Here is a 16,121-nt window from a genome sequence, read left to right on the forward strand (position 1 = left end):
ATAAAAATTTTCAGGCATTGTAAAATTGATGTAAGATATTGCAGAATTGTTTGCTTATTTTTGTGTGTGATTTGAATGATGTACAGAAGTGCCTGGGCTTTCATTATATATTTTGTCCCCCATATTTCCTGATTATGCAAATATGTTGTAGGATTGAGTTAAGTTTCATTTGTGGCCATCTCTTTTTATTTCTTTTGAGGTATCCTCTGTTTTGGCTGTGCTGCAGTAGTAACTAGTTGACTAACATAAATACCACGGCTGTGCCTAATTGTATGAAAATAAATGATGAGTTCTAGTATGAAAAAAAGGCTGGGAGAAGAGGTATAAAATAAAACACAGTTAAAAATAAAGGGAAAATCTTATTAATCACAGATTTTGTATGGGCACAGTAAAATCACATTTAAGTACTCTGTAATGATTTTTCTTATGTTTCTAAAAGAAAGGAGCTGAAATTTCATTCTCCTATACATTTTAAAAGTCACTTTTCCCTGCCTCTTCGTAATAGCTAGTAATGCTGCCATCACAGTTCCAGTAAGGAAAAAAATAAGCAAGCAACCAACAAACCTCAAGGTTTTTTTTTTTTTTTGCTGCTGTATCATGATAGCACCTAACTTAGCCATAAAATCGTATTTGTTGTGATCAAACAGCAAAACACAGTGCAAAAAGAGACCTGCATAATGACACTAGGTGGCACTATGAGTAGTTCTTTTCAGATAGAAGAGTGATGAACACTTGTTATTAACTTCATCAGACTGTATGTGAAAAGTTGTAATGCCAATTGTTGGATGATAAGCAGTATAAAATAACTTACAAATAATTTTTTTTGCTCAGGGTTATCTTTCTTACCCTTAATAGGCTCCAAAATACAAAGATACATGTAAAATATTACTCTGAATTGGTTTCAAAGAGGTTCCTAAATATGAACTGAAAGAGAGTTTCACACTTTTTTCTGTTTATTCCCTTTTCAGAGATGCTTTCATTTTATTACAGTATATAAAATTATTTTTTTTAAAATACACTGTTAATTACGGGGGTTGACTACACGAAATGTGTTGAAAAGTTGGCAGTCACTTAGAAACATTTACAAAGTTTGACTTGCAAATGGTGAAATATATTACTTTTTCTCTATAATCTCTATGATAGGACTTTATCAAATTGGACATACGAATTTGACAAATGGGCTCCTTCTGTGGTGAAGATATCTTACAAGGTTTGATTTGCTTTTCATATGATTATATTGTTGAAGGAATGAGAACAGAGCCATTGTTTCATATCTCTCTGCATGCATTTCTAAACTGTTTGCTCGTGAAGTTTTGACATGTGTATCAGTTAATAAGCAGTGAGTTAATCATACTAAGAAGACTAATGAATGGTAATTACTTTCACACAGTGAAGTGCAGAATAAAATTACAATTATCACATTGTAAAGCTTCTGGTGGGAGTAATAAAAATGAAAACTAATTCACATTTTATACATTGCTGAATACTTTGCCGTTTAGCTACTGAAGTTGTGGTATGGTATGTCCAAGCAGTTTGTAAGGAGACTAGATTGGTAGCTACATGTTTCTAGTGCTCCATGAACAGAGCTTTACAGTCTAGAAAACATTTAGGGAAGGCACCCTGAAGAAGCCAAGAATGAATTGATATGCTGGTTTTAGTACTGTAGGATTACAGGTTCATGTGATTGTTCTGTGTCTGCTAATTCATAAAAATGTATTTTCTTCATTAAAAGAGTAATTACTCACTTCTCTCTCTTTTAGGGCACACCTGCAATGCGCCGCTCACTTGTTCCTCAGCTTCGAAGTGGAAAATTTAATGTTCTTTTAACTACTTACGAGTACATAATAAAGGACAAACATATCCTTGCTAAGGTAATGTCTATCATCTCTTAACATCATGACCTTCAAGACACCTTTAGATGGTGCATAATACAAAACACATTTTTGTTTTACAGGGAAATCCTGAGTTGTTGTTCTGCATTCAGTGAAAGTTACATCTTTCATTTACTTTCCTGTTTCTCTGTTTCTTAATTAACTCCTCAGTCACAGCTTTTCTCCTTATAAACATCAGGTTTTTCCTGAATGTGGCTGGGAGATAAATTCCATTGTGCAGTTCTGTCAATACTGTATACCTGCGTGTCCTTAGAAAAACATAACTTTTCTCCCTTCTGCTTAATGGCATTTAAACTAATCTGCAGTTCTGACTTTTAATATTTTCCCTGTGTTTCCAACCTGAAACTCAATCTTCTTAGAACCATTCCAGATATATGGTCACTTTACCCAAACAATTAAATAGTTACTTGTATCATGGATTTTGTATCCAGACTCTTTACTACACACTGCCCAGTTCTTAAAGGCTCGCTAAATGTGCCTCAAATGTAATGAATTCATTAGAAAGTTACTTTAAGCCTTTTTCATGTACTACACAAAACAGACTAAGGAGGTATTTTGCTGGATGGAGAAACCATATGGCCCTACTGTCCCTTTGTTTTTAATTTTCACTTTATTTCATTCTATTGCATACTGCATATTTAGATCACTATTTTTTTCTGTCTGATACAAAGGCAGTTGATTTTCTTAGTATAATTCTGAACACTTGAGAACAGTTTGAGACTGTAGAGTTTGTCTTCCCCTCTAATTTTTGCCTACCCTTGGTCAAAGATAGCAATGACAAGCACTATGCCATTCAGCCTGTCCTGAGAAATGCAGTTAGTTAGCACCTATGAAAGTACAGAAACCTTCCTAGTCATATGGTCAGTGTGCCACATTGACTGCCCATGTTGTAGTACCAGCGAAGAGCTTGAAACAACTCTCAACATCTGCTGTGATTGCATTTAGGTTTTCACATTAAGAAGTAGAAACATTATTTGAAGATCCAGTAACTGAGATGAGGGAATTGTAATTATGGTTCTTTGTCCTTGAGTAAGAACAGAATACTAGCTGAATACAAAACAAAGTTCAGGGTTGTTTTGTAAGGAGTTATTTTGAAATGCCTTTTTATCCTGTCAGGTTCTTGTACAGGCAGGTTTATTTGGAGTTTATGCTGTTGCTTTCTTCCTCTGTAAACCATATTCTGGCCTTGAAGAGACAGTCACTTATTTCTTTCTCAGAAGTTGGAGGAATCTGCTGTTTGCTGTTGCAATTCAAGTTGGAATTCAGCACCAGATTCAATATGTCTTGTGTTTGTTTCTGGTTTTGCAGCTTGCAAGGCCACTGGTACTTTGCTAGTGCTTGATATGGCTTTTCTCAGAAATGAGAATGACTAATGTCTCAGACTTGAATTATTTCTGTTCTATACCTGGTGAGAGGAATTTTATGAAGTCTGACCTGCTCTGACTTTGCCAAATTTTCTTCTTTTTCTTGTAGATTCGATGGAAATACATGATAGTAGATGAAGGCCATAGAATGAAGAACCATCACTGCAAACTGACTCAGGTCTTAAATACTCACTATGTGGCCCCTAGGAGAATACTGCTGACTGGGACTCCACTGCAGAACAAATTGCCTGAACTTTGGGCCCTTCTGAACTTCCTCCTTCCAACCATTTTCAAGAGCTGTAGCACCTTTGAACAGTGGTTCAACGCTCCATTTGCTATGACAGGAGAAAGGGTACCATGGCAATTTTTTTTGGTTTTTTTTCTTAAACATCAGAAACAAAACACTTTGAAACAAAGGAGCTTATACAGAAGGATTAGTGTTTGAACTCTCCCTGGTACTTAGGGAATTAACATAATTAAAAGGTACCTTTATTATAATGCCAGAAAATTTTAATGTTGGTGCCCTTTTTGATTCAGAGTGTGTTTGTTTGTAACATGCAAGTAACTATGACCCATAGTTAACCTTTCATAAGAGAGAAGACATTTCCTGATACACTGAGTTGTCTTGTAATGACTTATAAACTTCTATAGGTGGACTTAAATGAGGAAGAAACTATTCTGATCATCCGTCGTCTCCACAAAGTGCTCCGACCCTTCTTGCTGAGAAGGTTGAAGAAAGAAGTTGAATCTCAACTGCCAGAAAAGGTTTGCAATGAGAGGAGTTGTGGAAGGGGTTTGATACTTTTTTTAAGCATTATTTAATGTTTGTTTTTCAGATTTATTTTACAGATGACAATTTCCTTAGCATCTGTTACTGCTGTGGTTTGTTTGTTGAAAAGTTGGCCACTAGGGAGGCCTGAATACCTGAAATTTTGTCATTCTCAGGATTCCTCACCACTCTTCCAACTTTAATTCTGTTTGTAGTCATCCATATGAGACATGTGACTTATTTCCATAATATGTGGTTGCAAGTTGTAAGTCAGTCAGCCATACATAGAGGATTCGATTCTGTCCTGTCCCATCCTCCCTACACCAGGCAGAACCTTTGTTATCTTCGTCAGTTCACTGAAGTTCATAAAGGACTCCTGGGCTTTATAAAGCATGCAGAATTTGGTCCTACATTAATTGAAATTGCACAATTAATTTTTTAACCAGTGGCTTTTTAATTCAGAACATAAAATTCTCTTCTGATTTGAAAGGTCATTGTTTTTGTCTCTGGGCAACTGATTTTGTCTCACCCTGTCCTTCTCAGCGATCCTGCATTGTTTTTCCCATTTGCCTTTACCAGAGTAATAATAACTAAATAAAAAAGTAAATATGAAGATGTGCCAGGGAAAATTTGCTGCTTAGGCCAACTGGGCTATAACCCAGTTTAAATTCCACCTAAGTGAAATTTTTTTTAGATTGTACTGTGAACTGACTAACACAGGCTGAATAAATGAAGAACTCTGTATAGATGCTTAGTGGCAGTACTCAAAGGAAAGGCCCTTTAAAAATTTCTCATCTTCATAATGTTGTTAACACTCTTACTGTTGTGAGTCTGTTCCTTCGAATGTCAGACTTTCAGTATCCTTAGAAGCATTTGAGAGTGAAGCATACTTAAATTTAAAAATATTACTGAAATACTTATTTTGATTAAAATTTCTGCCAGTTAGAGCCATTGTATTTCATAAGTCCATTCATTAGTAGGTGTTGGAGGAGGGAGATGTACAGATTTCATCCACACTCGGAGGGCCGTGTTTGGTTTTGTTTTCACCATCTTCTTTATGAAAAAAGGAATTAGTTCAACCGTGAGGACGGAACTTCTTGACCAAAACCTGCTAATAAGTTTCATGTGATCTTACAAATCTTGGTAAAGAAGCCATTGAAGAAATACTCATTTTTCTTTGAGGAGTTCATCCTCCTGTCTTTCTGAGAATAAAAAAAAAAGATAATTTTTATTCCATTTATTTATGAAACATTAGGAAGCTTGCATTTTTTCTTTTAGTCACTACTGGAAAGACTCCTACCCATTACTTCAACTTTTTTTTACATAATTTATTAAAAACATGGTGACTTTAATCTGGAAATGGAGTAATAACAAAAACTGGATTAAACTAGGGTGTGAAGTCTTTGTATTACTGGATTTAAAGATAGTGCACAGTCAAAAAATATTTTACTAAATATTTAGAAAGCTGAACAATTAAGTCCAGCTGAATGTGTGCATCATATAGTACTTGATAAATTCAGTGTGGTTTTAGTTGATGTTGAGAAAATGGTGTATTTCTAATCCAATATAGGTAAGCTAAGTAGGCACTATGAAGGATGCTGGGTATACAATGATGATATTTTTATAATGCTTTACAGATATGATAAAGTCCACAGGTTATTAAACACAAATATTTTTATTATGTGTTATATATAAAATTATTTTTTATTATGGGTTTAAATTTTAAAATTACAGAATGAGGAAAAAAAAAGTAGTGATTCTTCGCTTACATTCTTAGGATCCAGCTGTCTCATAGTAGTTGTGACTCTCACAGGTAATCTTTTGAGATATTCATTGCTGTGCTTGTAGTTGGATTGTTGCTCAGTGAAACCATATACAATGGTAGAGTACAGATAAAAATTAGCAGGTTTTTGTTTTGTGTTTTAGGATAGCAAGAACTTGTAGTTAGATCCTACTAACATTATTATGTCAGCGTGTTTATGGTTGGTTTCTTGGAATTTTTTATATTAGGTGGAATATGTGATCAAATGTGATATGTCAGCACTTCAGAAGATCCTGTACCGTCACATGCAAGCCAAGGGAATCCTTCTCACAGATGGTTCTGAAAAAGACAAGAAGGTATGAAAGACTAAACATGTAGGAAACAATGTATTATTAAATATGCTAGCATTATGATTTCTGTTTTATGAAACTGCAGTCTCTTTCTGCAGGTATCTGTCATGGGAAAAGTGGTATCTATCAGACATCATTAGACATCTGTCAGGCTTTTGTTTTACAAGACTACAGCTTATTCTCTCTATTCACAAGGATTCTATGATTCTGTGATTCTATGAAAAGATCCTACTTGTATTCACTATAATTAAAATTCCCTTCTGCAAACTTGGCTGAGTTTAATCCAATGTGGTACCTGAATAATTAGATTGTGGCAGTGCTGGCTACAGAAAGTCATTAATCTTGTCTTTCAGAGCAATTAGATAAGTATAAGCTTTGTTTTAGCCAGCTTCTATTCATACTTACAAGATCTGTTAGTGACATAGTTCTTTTAAGAGAACAGTAGAATTCAAAGTTTTATAGTCAGATTTAGCGTATGTGTTAGTAAATACTGATTGTGCAATCATGGGACTTAATTCAGTTAATACAGAGTAAAAAAGTTGCCATTCATCACCTTACTTGTGTGTACACTTTTCACATTATAATAAACATGAAATACCTTGAATAGGTACTGCAGAACAGCTGGTGTTTAACAGTGTGTTTGCACTGTGTTATGTGTATATCACTGATACAGTGCAATCACATCCTGTCTTTCCACCATCCTTTAGCAGGTTGCATTGGTACAATGGGTGATATTTTTGTTCAGTATCTTATTTTACCCTCGTTTTGTGCAGTCAAATTGTTTTCCTTGCTGGTTCTTATTCAAACTCTAGACAAACCTCGTTCTTATCAGTGGATGTTGATACTCATCTTAATAGTTTGAATACTTTGTAAACATTCATTTTCATTCTTCTGTTTTATTCTAATGTTATTTTGTGGTTTAATGTCTTTACTTTTGTCCTACAAATGTAATTTTGTATGACAGGCAGACTTCCTTCCCTTCCTGATCCTTTTCCTCTCTTTCACCAGATCAGAACTTTTGAACTGGTTAAACATCATAAATTGTTCTCTTGTTTTATAAACAACAAATTTGTTTGCTGTCTTCTGAACACCTCCCTGGCCTTCCCTTCTTTCCAAGAGTCTTAAAATTTTTACTTTCTTGCTACCCTCTCTTGATTTTTTTTTAATTTAACTGCTTCGTCAGTTTTTTTATCCATGCTACCTGTTGTCAGCAGAGGGAGGTGGCTTGTTGGGAATGATTGGCTTCAGTGATCACAGAACTGTGTTAGGAAAAAATCCCATCTTTCTGCAGCTCTTTCCTGGAACCAGCTAAGACTACAGAGAGTTTATCAAGCTGGAAATTTCTGGGAAACTCTTAGAACAAATATGAACTGCATTTAGGAGGAAATTTGAGAGGATTTTGGAAAGAACAAAACCGAATCTTAGATGTGGGGAGTACCCCCTTCAAGAATAAAATTGCTGCTCTAAATGGAATTTATTTCACTGTACTTTCTAGGAATGAGTATTACTAGTTCAAGATATGATCAAATAGTGTACTTTTCCCTAGTTTTATTGTTGGAAATGACTAAATTCTTTTGGCTGACATTTTAAAAATAAATCTGAATTGGTCATACAGTAAGCTTGGAATGTTGTAGCCACTCTGATTACATTTTCATAAAATTACAGCAAAGCAAAGTGGTATCTGACAGCAGCAATTGCTTGGCAATGTTAATGTGCTGGGATGTTCTCAAACTCGTATCTGCCTTTTGCAATTAGTTTTTAATCATACAGTTTAGGCTACCACCACTGACTATTGCCTGAAGTCTGTCCTGGTTCTGAAAAAAGCGTATCTGCAGAGTAGATTTTGAGAATATATTTCATTAAATATTAATGTGACTCACAAGATTCTGTTATCTCTAGCTTTTTAGCTGCCTGTGGCCCTGTTTTATTTGGCCTAGAAAGAGAAACCCAGTTAACAGACGGAAGGAGATGCTGTAGATTGAAAATCATCTGGCTAGAACGGATTTTTGTTAGAGAGTTCAGACCTTACAGAATTTGTAAGATTTCATAATGAACAGTATCAATAAAGCAATATGCAGGACAGCAGATGCTCTGCTTCCAATTGTGAAAACTGTATGTACTTCATGGACTACTTCCAGGTCTTCCTTTTTTCTTACAGAGCATACTTGCGATAGATAATTTATACAGCAAGACAACTGAATAGTAGCTTCTGGTTTCTTGTTGTTGGGGTTTTTTTTTGTGTTATGGTTTTGGTTTTTTTTTCATTGGTGATGTGGTTTTCAGGCTTGGGGTGAAAGTATTTATATGCCTACATTTAATATCTTTCAAAAGCTTAATTAAGCTAAGAAATTAGATGCATGATTTAATTTGCACTGTTTGTACCCATAGGGAAAAGGTGGGGCAAAAACTCTTATGAACACTATCATGCAATTGAGAAAGATATGCAATCACCCATACATGTTTCAGCATATTGAGGTAAGACTGACAGTTTTGATTTTGAGACTTGTTTTTATTCAGATGGCTAACATAATAGAAAACTGCTGTTGAAGCTTATGTGTATGGGAAGAGACATCTCTGTCCACCTTATTTCTGCTGACAAGAATGCGTTTGAAAACCACGATCAGTATGGTCCATTTTCAGAAATGAATGGACCAATAACCAGCTTTTTATTGATTAATCTGAAGTCTAGTTTTAAAGCATTTAATGTTGTGGAGGCAGTGTCTTTAAAAAATTAAGTGGTGGTTTGATGCGTTTTTTTTATTGTGGGTTTGTTTGTTTGTTTGTTTGTTTTCTGGTGGTGTGTGGTTTTTTGTTTGGGTTGGGTTTTTTGGTTTTTTTTTTTTTTTAAATGTAAGAAGTTCTGGAGCATCTTAATCTCTACCTAGACCTAATTGCAATCTAGAGACACCTGGTTTAAAGTACCATGTCTAAGATACTTGTAACTAGCAGGCTGCTCATTTTTCCCAATATCAACCAAAATTGTCCTATTCTATCCACCTTTTTTTTTTTTCAGTTTATCTATGTAGCATCTCTCATTAGGACCTAAAGTACATAAATATAATAATATATCTGGAAAGTGTCATAAATATTTGGAATACAGATACGTTTATGAATGAGTAATTATGTACCTACTGTGATGTATTATTGTAGTTTTCCTTCTTTGCTTTCTTGTATGCTAATTAATTAAATTGAGTAATTTACAAATGGCTCTTCCAGTAATTAGTATAAATTACTTAAGTTCTGCTGTATTTGTAATCTGTTAGAATGTATGCTGGCAGAAGTTACTTCTGCAAACCGTTAATTTCAAGTAATAGCAGCTGAAGAAGACATAAAGCAGAACACTTGCTGCAAAGTGGATTCAAAGGGTATGATCATGAAGAAACTCAAACCCTAACACTCATATATTTAATACAGCTTATGTAAGAATGTATAATTTTGTGATACTGCATAGTTTATAATAATCTGTTTATTGCTTGTAACTGCAGGAGTCGTTCGCTGAACATTTAGGCTACTCAAATGGTGTCATCAATGGGTAATTCCTTCATTTTTTCTTCCTGTTCATGTTCTTGTATTGGAGCTAATGTATCACATTCTTTTTCTGGAAGGTACACGCTAAGAAACTCAAGCAGTTTATAAAAAGGAAGAAGCACATATCTAAAGCAAAAGATAACAGTACTAGCAGTGATATATGAGCTTTTTATGAGCCTCTATCTCTTTCAAGAAGACATGCAGAGAAAATTGTAAACTCATGTATCCCATATCCTTATTTTGAAATAGCTTAGGTAACATCTGAAATTCATTGGAATGACTCTTCAGAGATAGCAGTTGGAATTGTCTTCTTTCTTGTGACTTTTGTCTTCTGCTTTTCCCTCTTACCATCTTTATTCTGAATTAAAGTAGCATTTCTCCCTTATTTGAAATGAAACAGATGTAAAATTTTTCTTGGCATTTTTGTATGTACCTGCCTAGAAATCACAGAATTGTCATGGCTGGATGGGACCTCTGGAGATCATCTAGTCCAAGGCAGAGCCACCTAGAGTAGGTTACACAGAAATGCGTCCTGGTGGGTTTTGAGTATCTCCAGAGAGGGAGACTCCACAGCTTCCTCAGGCAACCCATTCTTATGTTGCTACCCTGAACATAAAGAAGTTCTTCCTCATGTTGAGGTGAAGCTTCTTGAGTTTCAGCTTAAAGCCATTGCTCCTTGTCCTGTCACTGGGCACCACTGAAAAGAGCCTGGCCACCCACCTTTGAGGTACTTACATACATTAATCAGATTCCCACTCAGTCTTCTCTAGAATGAACAGCCCCAGCTCCCGCAATCTCTCCCCTAAGAGAGATGCTTTGTACCCTTCATCGTCTTTGTAGCCTCCACTGGACCTTCTCCAGTAGCTCCTTGTCTTTCTTGTGCTGAGTAGCCTGGAACTGGACACAGGACTCCAGATGTGGCCTTGCCAGGGTCAAGTAGAGAGAGAGGATCACCTCCCTTGATCTACTGGCCACACTCATCCCAGTGCACCACAGGATGCTATTTGCCATCCTGGCCATAATGACACACTTCTGTCTCATAGTCAGCTTGCCATCCACAACTACGCCCAGGTCCTTCTCAGCTGACCTGCACTCCAGAAGGTCAGCCACCAACCTGTACTGGTACTTGGGATTCTTTCTCCTCAGATGCAATGCCCTATGCTTGCCCTTGTTGAACCTCATTAGGTTTCTCTCCACTCAGTTCTCCACCTTGTCAAAGTCCTGCTGAGTGGCAGCACAGCCTTCAGGTGAATCAGTCATTCTCCCCACACAAGAAAGGTGTGCATCTACCACCTGACCCCCTTCCTGTTCATGTCTTAATAACATATTTTGTTTTGTTAACTAGTAAACCAGATTATGTCTCCTTTCCTAGTATACCAGATTAGTAGTTTCTCCATAATAGTTTAGCTGATTATATATGTGTGCATATCAGAAGTCCATGTATCTTGTGGACTTATATATCATTGCTAATGATAAATCATTTTTTGAGAGTACAGACCCAAGGTTAGAAAAAAGTTATGTGAAATTCGTTTTTGTAAGGTATATCACTGTGATGCTGATTTAGACATCCTATTTTATTCATTTTCTCAGTTACAGCTTGAATTTCAGTGCTAAGTGTCTGTTTTGTAATTCATAGCGTCGAAGACAAGACCAGCTAATCAAAGCAATTAAACATTATTCAGGATTACCAAAGTTACATGGCTAAAGAGTATATTCTTTGTCGAATTCCTCCCATTATTTCTGTATATGTTCTGTTTGAAATATTTCACTCTCTTGTGCATAGTCACTGAGTGGAAAAGGAATTGTTTCAAACATGGGCCTGAGGAATACAGCTTGTAGGTGCAGTAGATGCCAGCTGAAAACAAAACTAGCAGGTGAATGTCTTAACTGATGAAATGCTTACCTAGCTGAGAAATAATGGTTTTTTTTTATAAATAAAGAAGCAGAATTGAGTTTCATAATGGAAGGCATTCTATGTGGTTGAAGGTCCACACATTTTCTGTAATTGAAGAAAAATCCTTTCCAAACAGGAGTTTACATGATTTATTTTTTCAGTTTAATCAAAGTAAACATTTTTAAAGAGAGAAAAGTGCTATTAGTAATTTTTATCTAAAGTAAATTACTGTCTCTGTTATACTCTGACATAATAATGATTAAAAACTTTTCCAAATGACATTTTTATTCTGGCATTTACTGTGCTTTTTCTTTTTAACAGAGCTGAACTTTATCGAGCCTCAGGGAAGTTTGAGCTGCTCGATCGTATTCTACCAAAATTACGAGCTACTAACCATCGTGTGCTCCTTTTCTGTCAAATGACATCACTCATGACCATTATGGAAGACTACTTTGCCTTTCGAAATTTCCTTTACCTGCGTCTTGATGGTAAGCTAAATGAAAAAAAAAAGAGATAAATAATAAGTTAGGAGGTAGCATGCTTCATTAGTTTGGGCTTTTTGACACTTTTCTTTATCTGTTTAGCCTGCAAACCATTTGTTTGAGGGATTGTTTTGATGAACACTCAGATCTGTTCCTGGAATGCAGATTATGAAGAGATTTTGATGTTCAGGGTCTGAACTCTTTTTCAAACAAGGTTTAAAAATCCAATGGCCAAATCAGTTGTCACTCTGTAAGTTGCCTGAAAGTATTCTCATGATGAGAGATGATAATGCCAGTGTTTTGCCTAGATTCTAACAGAATTAATTAATTTGTACCTTAATTAATTTAAACTTCAACCACTATTCTCCACGGGATAACTGAATTTCAGTGACAAGTAAAGTACTTGTAGTTTTCCTGAATTTCATAGGAGGGTCGGTAGCCTCCGTTACTCTATGTGTAGATATGTTTTATTACCTTTGCATGAAAAGATTATTTAGAAACATAGTGGAGTATTATTGAAGGGAGAATAGCTAAAAATAGCGTATCCTATATGAGGCTTAAACCTTTTTGAAAGAAGTTTCCATTTTGGCCTTCTTCCATGTTGACGATCTCTGCCTCATACTGACCTTAAATATTGATTATTTTTACTTAATGTGTTTATCTCACACATTATAGTAATTATGTAGGGCCAGCAGCATTTGTCAGACTAACTTTTTAATAGAAAAACAATGATTAATAGAAATGTGAAGAACAACATGACTAAAATGAGAATTTAAGGTCCTTTGAATATTCTTTTCACATTTGAAGTTGACTCTTTGCTTCATGCTTTATTTGGAAGAAAAGGTAAACAAAACTTGAAGTGTCGTTATCTTCAAATGTAAAATGGAGTAATGAAACTCAGACACAAATGAGCTCTCTTGCTGTACCATAGGATGTTTTTGTCAAAACTGGCAGAAGAATGTAGTACTATGTTAGCAAAACCCTCCTTGCACCTCTGGCCTGCAGGTGTTTTAATGCTTCCATTCAAGAAAGATTAGTTATATTACAGTTAAAATGTTTTAAATTACCTTACACCATGTATTTTAAAATTCTTTTTCATGTATAATGTCTATGGAAATATACAGTATGGTAAATACGGTTCCTTCATTTCATTAAGGTTTTGCAGGTAATTCATTAAATTAGTGAGATGAACTGTTTTTTCTTCTTTTCCAGTTTTGTGATGATAGATTATCATCATTCTATGCTGGCATGTATATGTAGATCCTGTCCAGGTGTCTTGTCACAAAGAGGTGTTTTCTACCCAAGTCATGTGCTTTTTAAGAGAATGTTTTTCTGTGGGCCAGCAGTTTGGCTGTGTGATTGTACTGGTCTGGCTGGAATGAAGAAAATCTTCCTCCTAGCAGCTGATATAGTGCTGTGCTTCGCATTTGTGCTTTGCATTTGCTAGGCAAGGTTGATAACACACTGGTAGTAAAACTCCAGTATTTTAAGTGTTGCTGAGCAGTGGTTGCAGAGTGTCTTTATCTCCAAAGGACTTCTCTATCCAAAAGGCAAGTAGCTTGGGGGTGAGCAATGACCTGGCTGGGACACATGACCCAGACTGACCTAAGGACATGCTTAGCAATAAAAGCTGAGGGAAATGAAAGAGGATGCAGGGATATTCCTCATTACAGCATTTGTCTTCCCAAGCAGTCATTACAGTTGCTGAGGCCCTGCTTTCCAGGAAGTGGCTGGATAGCTACCTATTGATGGGAAGTAGAAAATAAATTTCTATTTTTTCTTTGCTTGCATGCAGAGCTTTTGCTTTTATAAAGCTGACTTTGTGTCAGCCGAGGAGCTTTTCTGTCTGATTTTCTCTCCCCATATGTATGAGTAAGGGGAGTGAGTGAAAGTCTGTCAGCCAGCTGGGGTCAACCCACTACAGTAGTAGAAAAGCTTCATCTTCTGTGCATACCTGAATAAAAATAGCGGAATTTCTTTGGCTTTCAATTACAGGCAGAAGTATAAAAAATATAAGGCAAACAGTGGACCAGGCTAAGGTGATGTATACAGACTGTTGTCAAAGCACGTGGAATTCCTCCAGTCAGCAGAGTGCACAGAACCTGGGTTTTACTTAGAACTTTGTCTGTTTTCACCATATTTGAATTCCTTGGCCGCACTCACTCTGCCATTATGCATCCTCACAATCAAGATAAGAAGTTTTAAAGAGTTTTCAATGCTTTTGTATTAATTATCTCTCTGAAGGCCAGCACAGACATTTTGATAAATCTCTAGGAAGGTAACTTCTAAAAATAATCAGATGCTGTTGTGGCCAGAAGACATTAATCAAGCCAGAGCTTTCTTTTGTTCGTGTATATTGAATTGAAATCTGTGCGAGTCCTAAAAAGGTATAACAATGTTATGTAACATTTTAAAGTCCACTTTCGAAATGTCAAGAGAAGTACTTAAAAGAGATATTTAGAAGTCCACCTCTTAGAAGTGATAGCCGGTTGACCAAAACATTCATGGCCAGTGTTTATTCCATATTACAGAAAATGTGGTAAAGATGGCAAAGTGCAAGCAAGCTAAAATTTCTCTTCCACATTTATGTTTAGTAACAGATATTGTATTTTTATTATGTCAATTCACATCTTTGTGATAGGATTGTGGGGTTTTTTATTTCTTTTCAGGCACAACAAAATCAGAGGATCGAGCTGCTCTTTTGAAGAAATTCAATGAACCTGGGTCACAATACTTTATCTTCCTGCTAAGTACAAGGGCTGGAGGGCTAGGCTTAAATCTCCAGGCTGCTGACACTGTCATAATCTTTGATAGTGACTGGAATCCTCACCAGGTTACTTCTATTTACTTACCTGCATGAAATGTGCAAATAATTCATGATGCTTTTTGGATTGCTTCTTTAAATTGGGGATATAGATGGGGGGGGGGGAGTGGGGGGTAGGGGGTTGGAGGGGGAAGGAATAGGTCCAGGGAAGTCATAAAATGCTGTATTGGGAGGAATTAGTGATGCAAACTGATGAAATCACAAAAATTTTTTTGTTTCAGTCAATTAAGAATTCTGTGTATGTTTATTATATGGGAGCCTTATAACCTGCTTCATTTATGTAACTACTTATTCTTTAAGCTTAGGACATTAATGAGTAGCTCCCCATTGAGTCTTCATTAGGTAGGTTGGAATATTTTAGTAAGGGTTGTGTAGAGTGCTGTCTGTCTCAGGAAGTTACAGGACCTATCGGTGCAGCAGCCTTGGCTTGAGACACTGACCTTGCACTGTGTGTTGGTGTGGGTGGGTAATAGTGAATACAGATAGCCAGGAAAAGATGATATCAAACCACTTTGGCTTATTTCAGGAAGCCAGAAGAGGTAACTGAAGTCTTTGTCACTTAATGTCCTTTTTCTTTCCTTTTCCTTTTCCTTTTCCTTTTCCTTTTCCTTTTCCTTTTCCTTTTCCTTTTCCTTTTCCTTTTCCTTTTCCTTTTCCTTTTCCTTTTCCTTTTCCTTTTCCTTTTCCTTTTCCTTTTCCTTTTCCTTTTCCTTTTCCTTTTCCTTTTCCTTTTCCTTTTCCTTTTCCTTTTCCTTTCCCTTTCCCTTTCCCTTTCCCTTCTCTTTTCTTCTCTTCTCTTTTCTTCTCTTCTCTTTTCTTCTCTTCTCTTCTCTTTGATTTAACAAAAGAAATTCTTCACCTCTGTCCTTTCTACTTCCTTTATTTCTCAGTGCAATTACCTGACCAAAGAATAAGTACTTTGAGTCTCATTCTTGTATATATGAACTTTCAGTCAGTAGGATCGTATTTAAGATTTTTTCACACACAAATATTCCAATTTAAAAGCCAATTCAACAGATTAAATGATTTTTAGCTAACATATTTAAGTATAATCTGCAAACTTTAATAGATCAGTTTATGTATGGGTTTTTCCTAGTAATTTTGTTGCTCTCTTTTACTGCAGTCAAGAAATATTTTAGTTAGGATTCATTCTGGTTTGACAAGCCATGATCTTTGAATACAAGGGTTAAAAATAGGTACATCAGCCTTTTTCAGTCACTGCACATGGTTTCACCAAAGTTTTATCTTACTGCATT

The 16,121-nt window shown here is 35.9% G+C and overlaps 1 protein-coding gene across 3 annotated transcripts in view; it reads left to right on the forward strand.

Annotated features, from left to right (window-relative positions):
* The window catches only part of SMARCA2 (SWI/SNF related BAF chromatin remodeling complex subunit ATPase 2), a 115,103-nt gene that overhangs the window by 56,092 nt on the left and 42,890 nt on the right, over positions 1-16,121 (forward strand). For all 3 annotated transcript variants that reach the window (XM_031054295.2, XM_005155011.3, XM_031054296.2), the window contains 9 exons: positions 1,144-1,210; positions 1,761-1,871; positions 3,366-3,608; positions 3,908-4,021; positions 6,036-6,143; positions 8,526-8,612; positions 9,623-9,669; positions 11,881-12,047; positions 14,711-14,874. In XM_031054295.2, coding sequence (XP_030910155.1) covers positions 1,144-1,210; positions 1,761-1,871; positions 3,366-3,608; positions 3,908-4,021; positions 6,036-6,143; positions 8,526-8,612; positions 9,623-9,669; positions 11,881-12,047; positions 14,711-14,874 — 1,108 coding nt within the window. The remainder of the gene's footprint in view (positions 1-1,143; positions 1,211-1,760; positions 1,872-3,365; positions 3,609-3,907; positions 4,022-6,035; positions 6,144-8,525; positions 8,613-9,622; positions 9,670-11,880; positions 12,048-14,710; positions 14,875-16,121) is intronic.

The sequence above is a fragment of the Melopsittacus undulatus genome, chromosome Z, assembly GCF_012275295.1.
Source record: "Melopsittacus undulatus isolate bMelUnd1 chromosome Z, bMelUnd1.mat.Z, whole genome shotgun sequence".
NCBI lineage: Eukaryota > Metazoa > Chordata > Aves > Psittaciformes > Psittaculidae > Melopsittacus > Melopsittacus undulatus.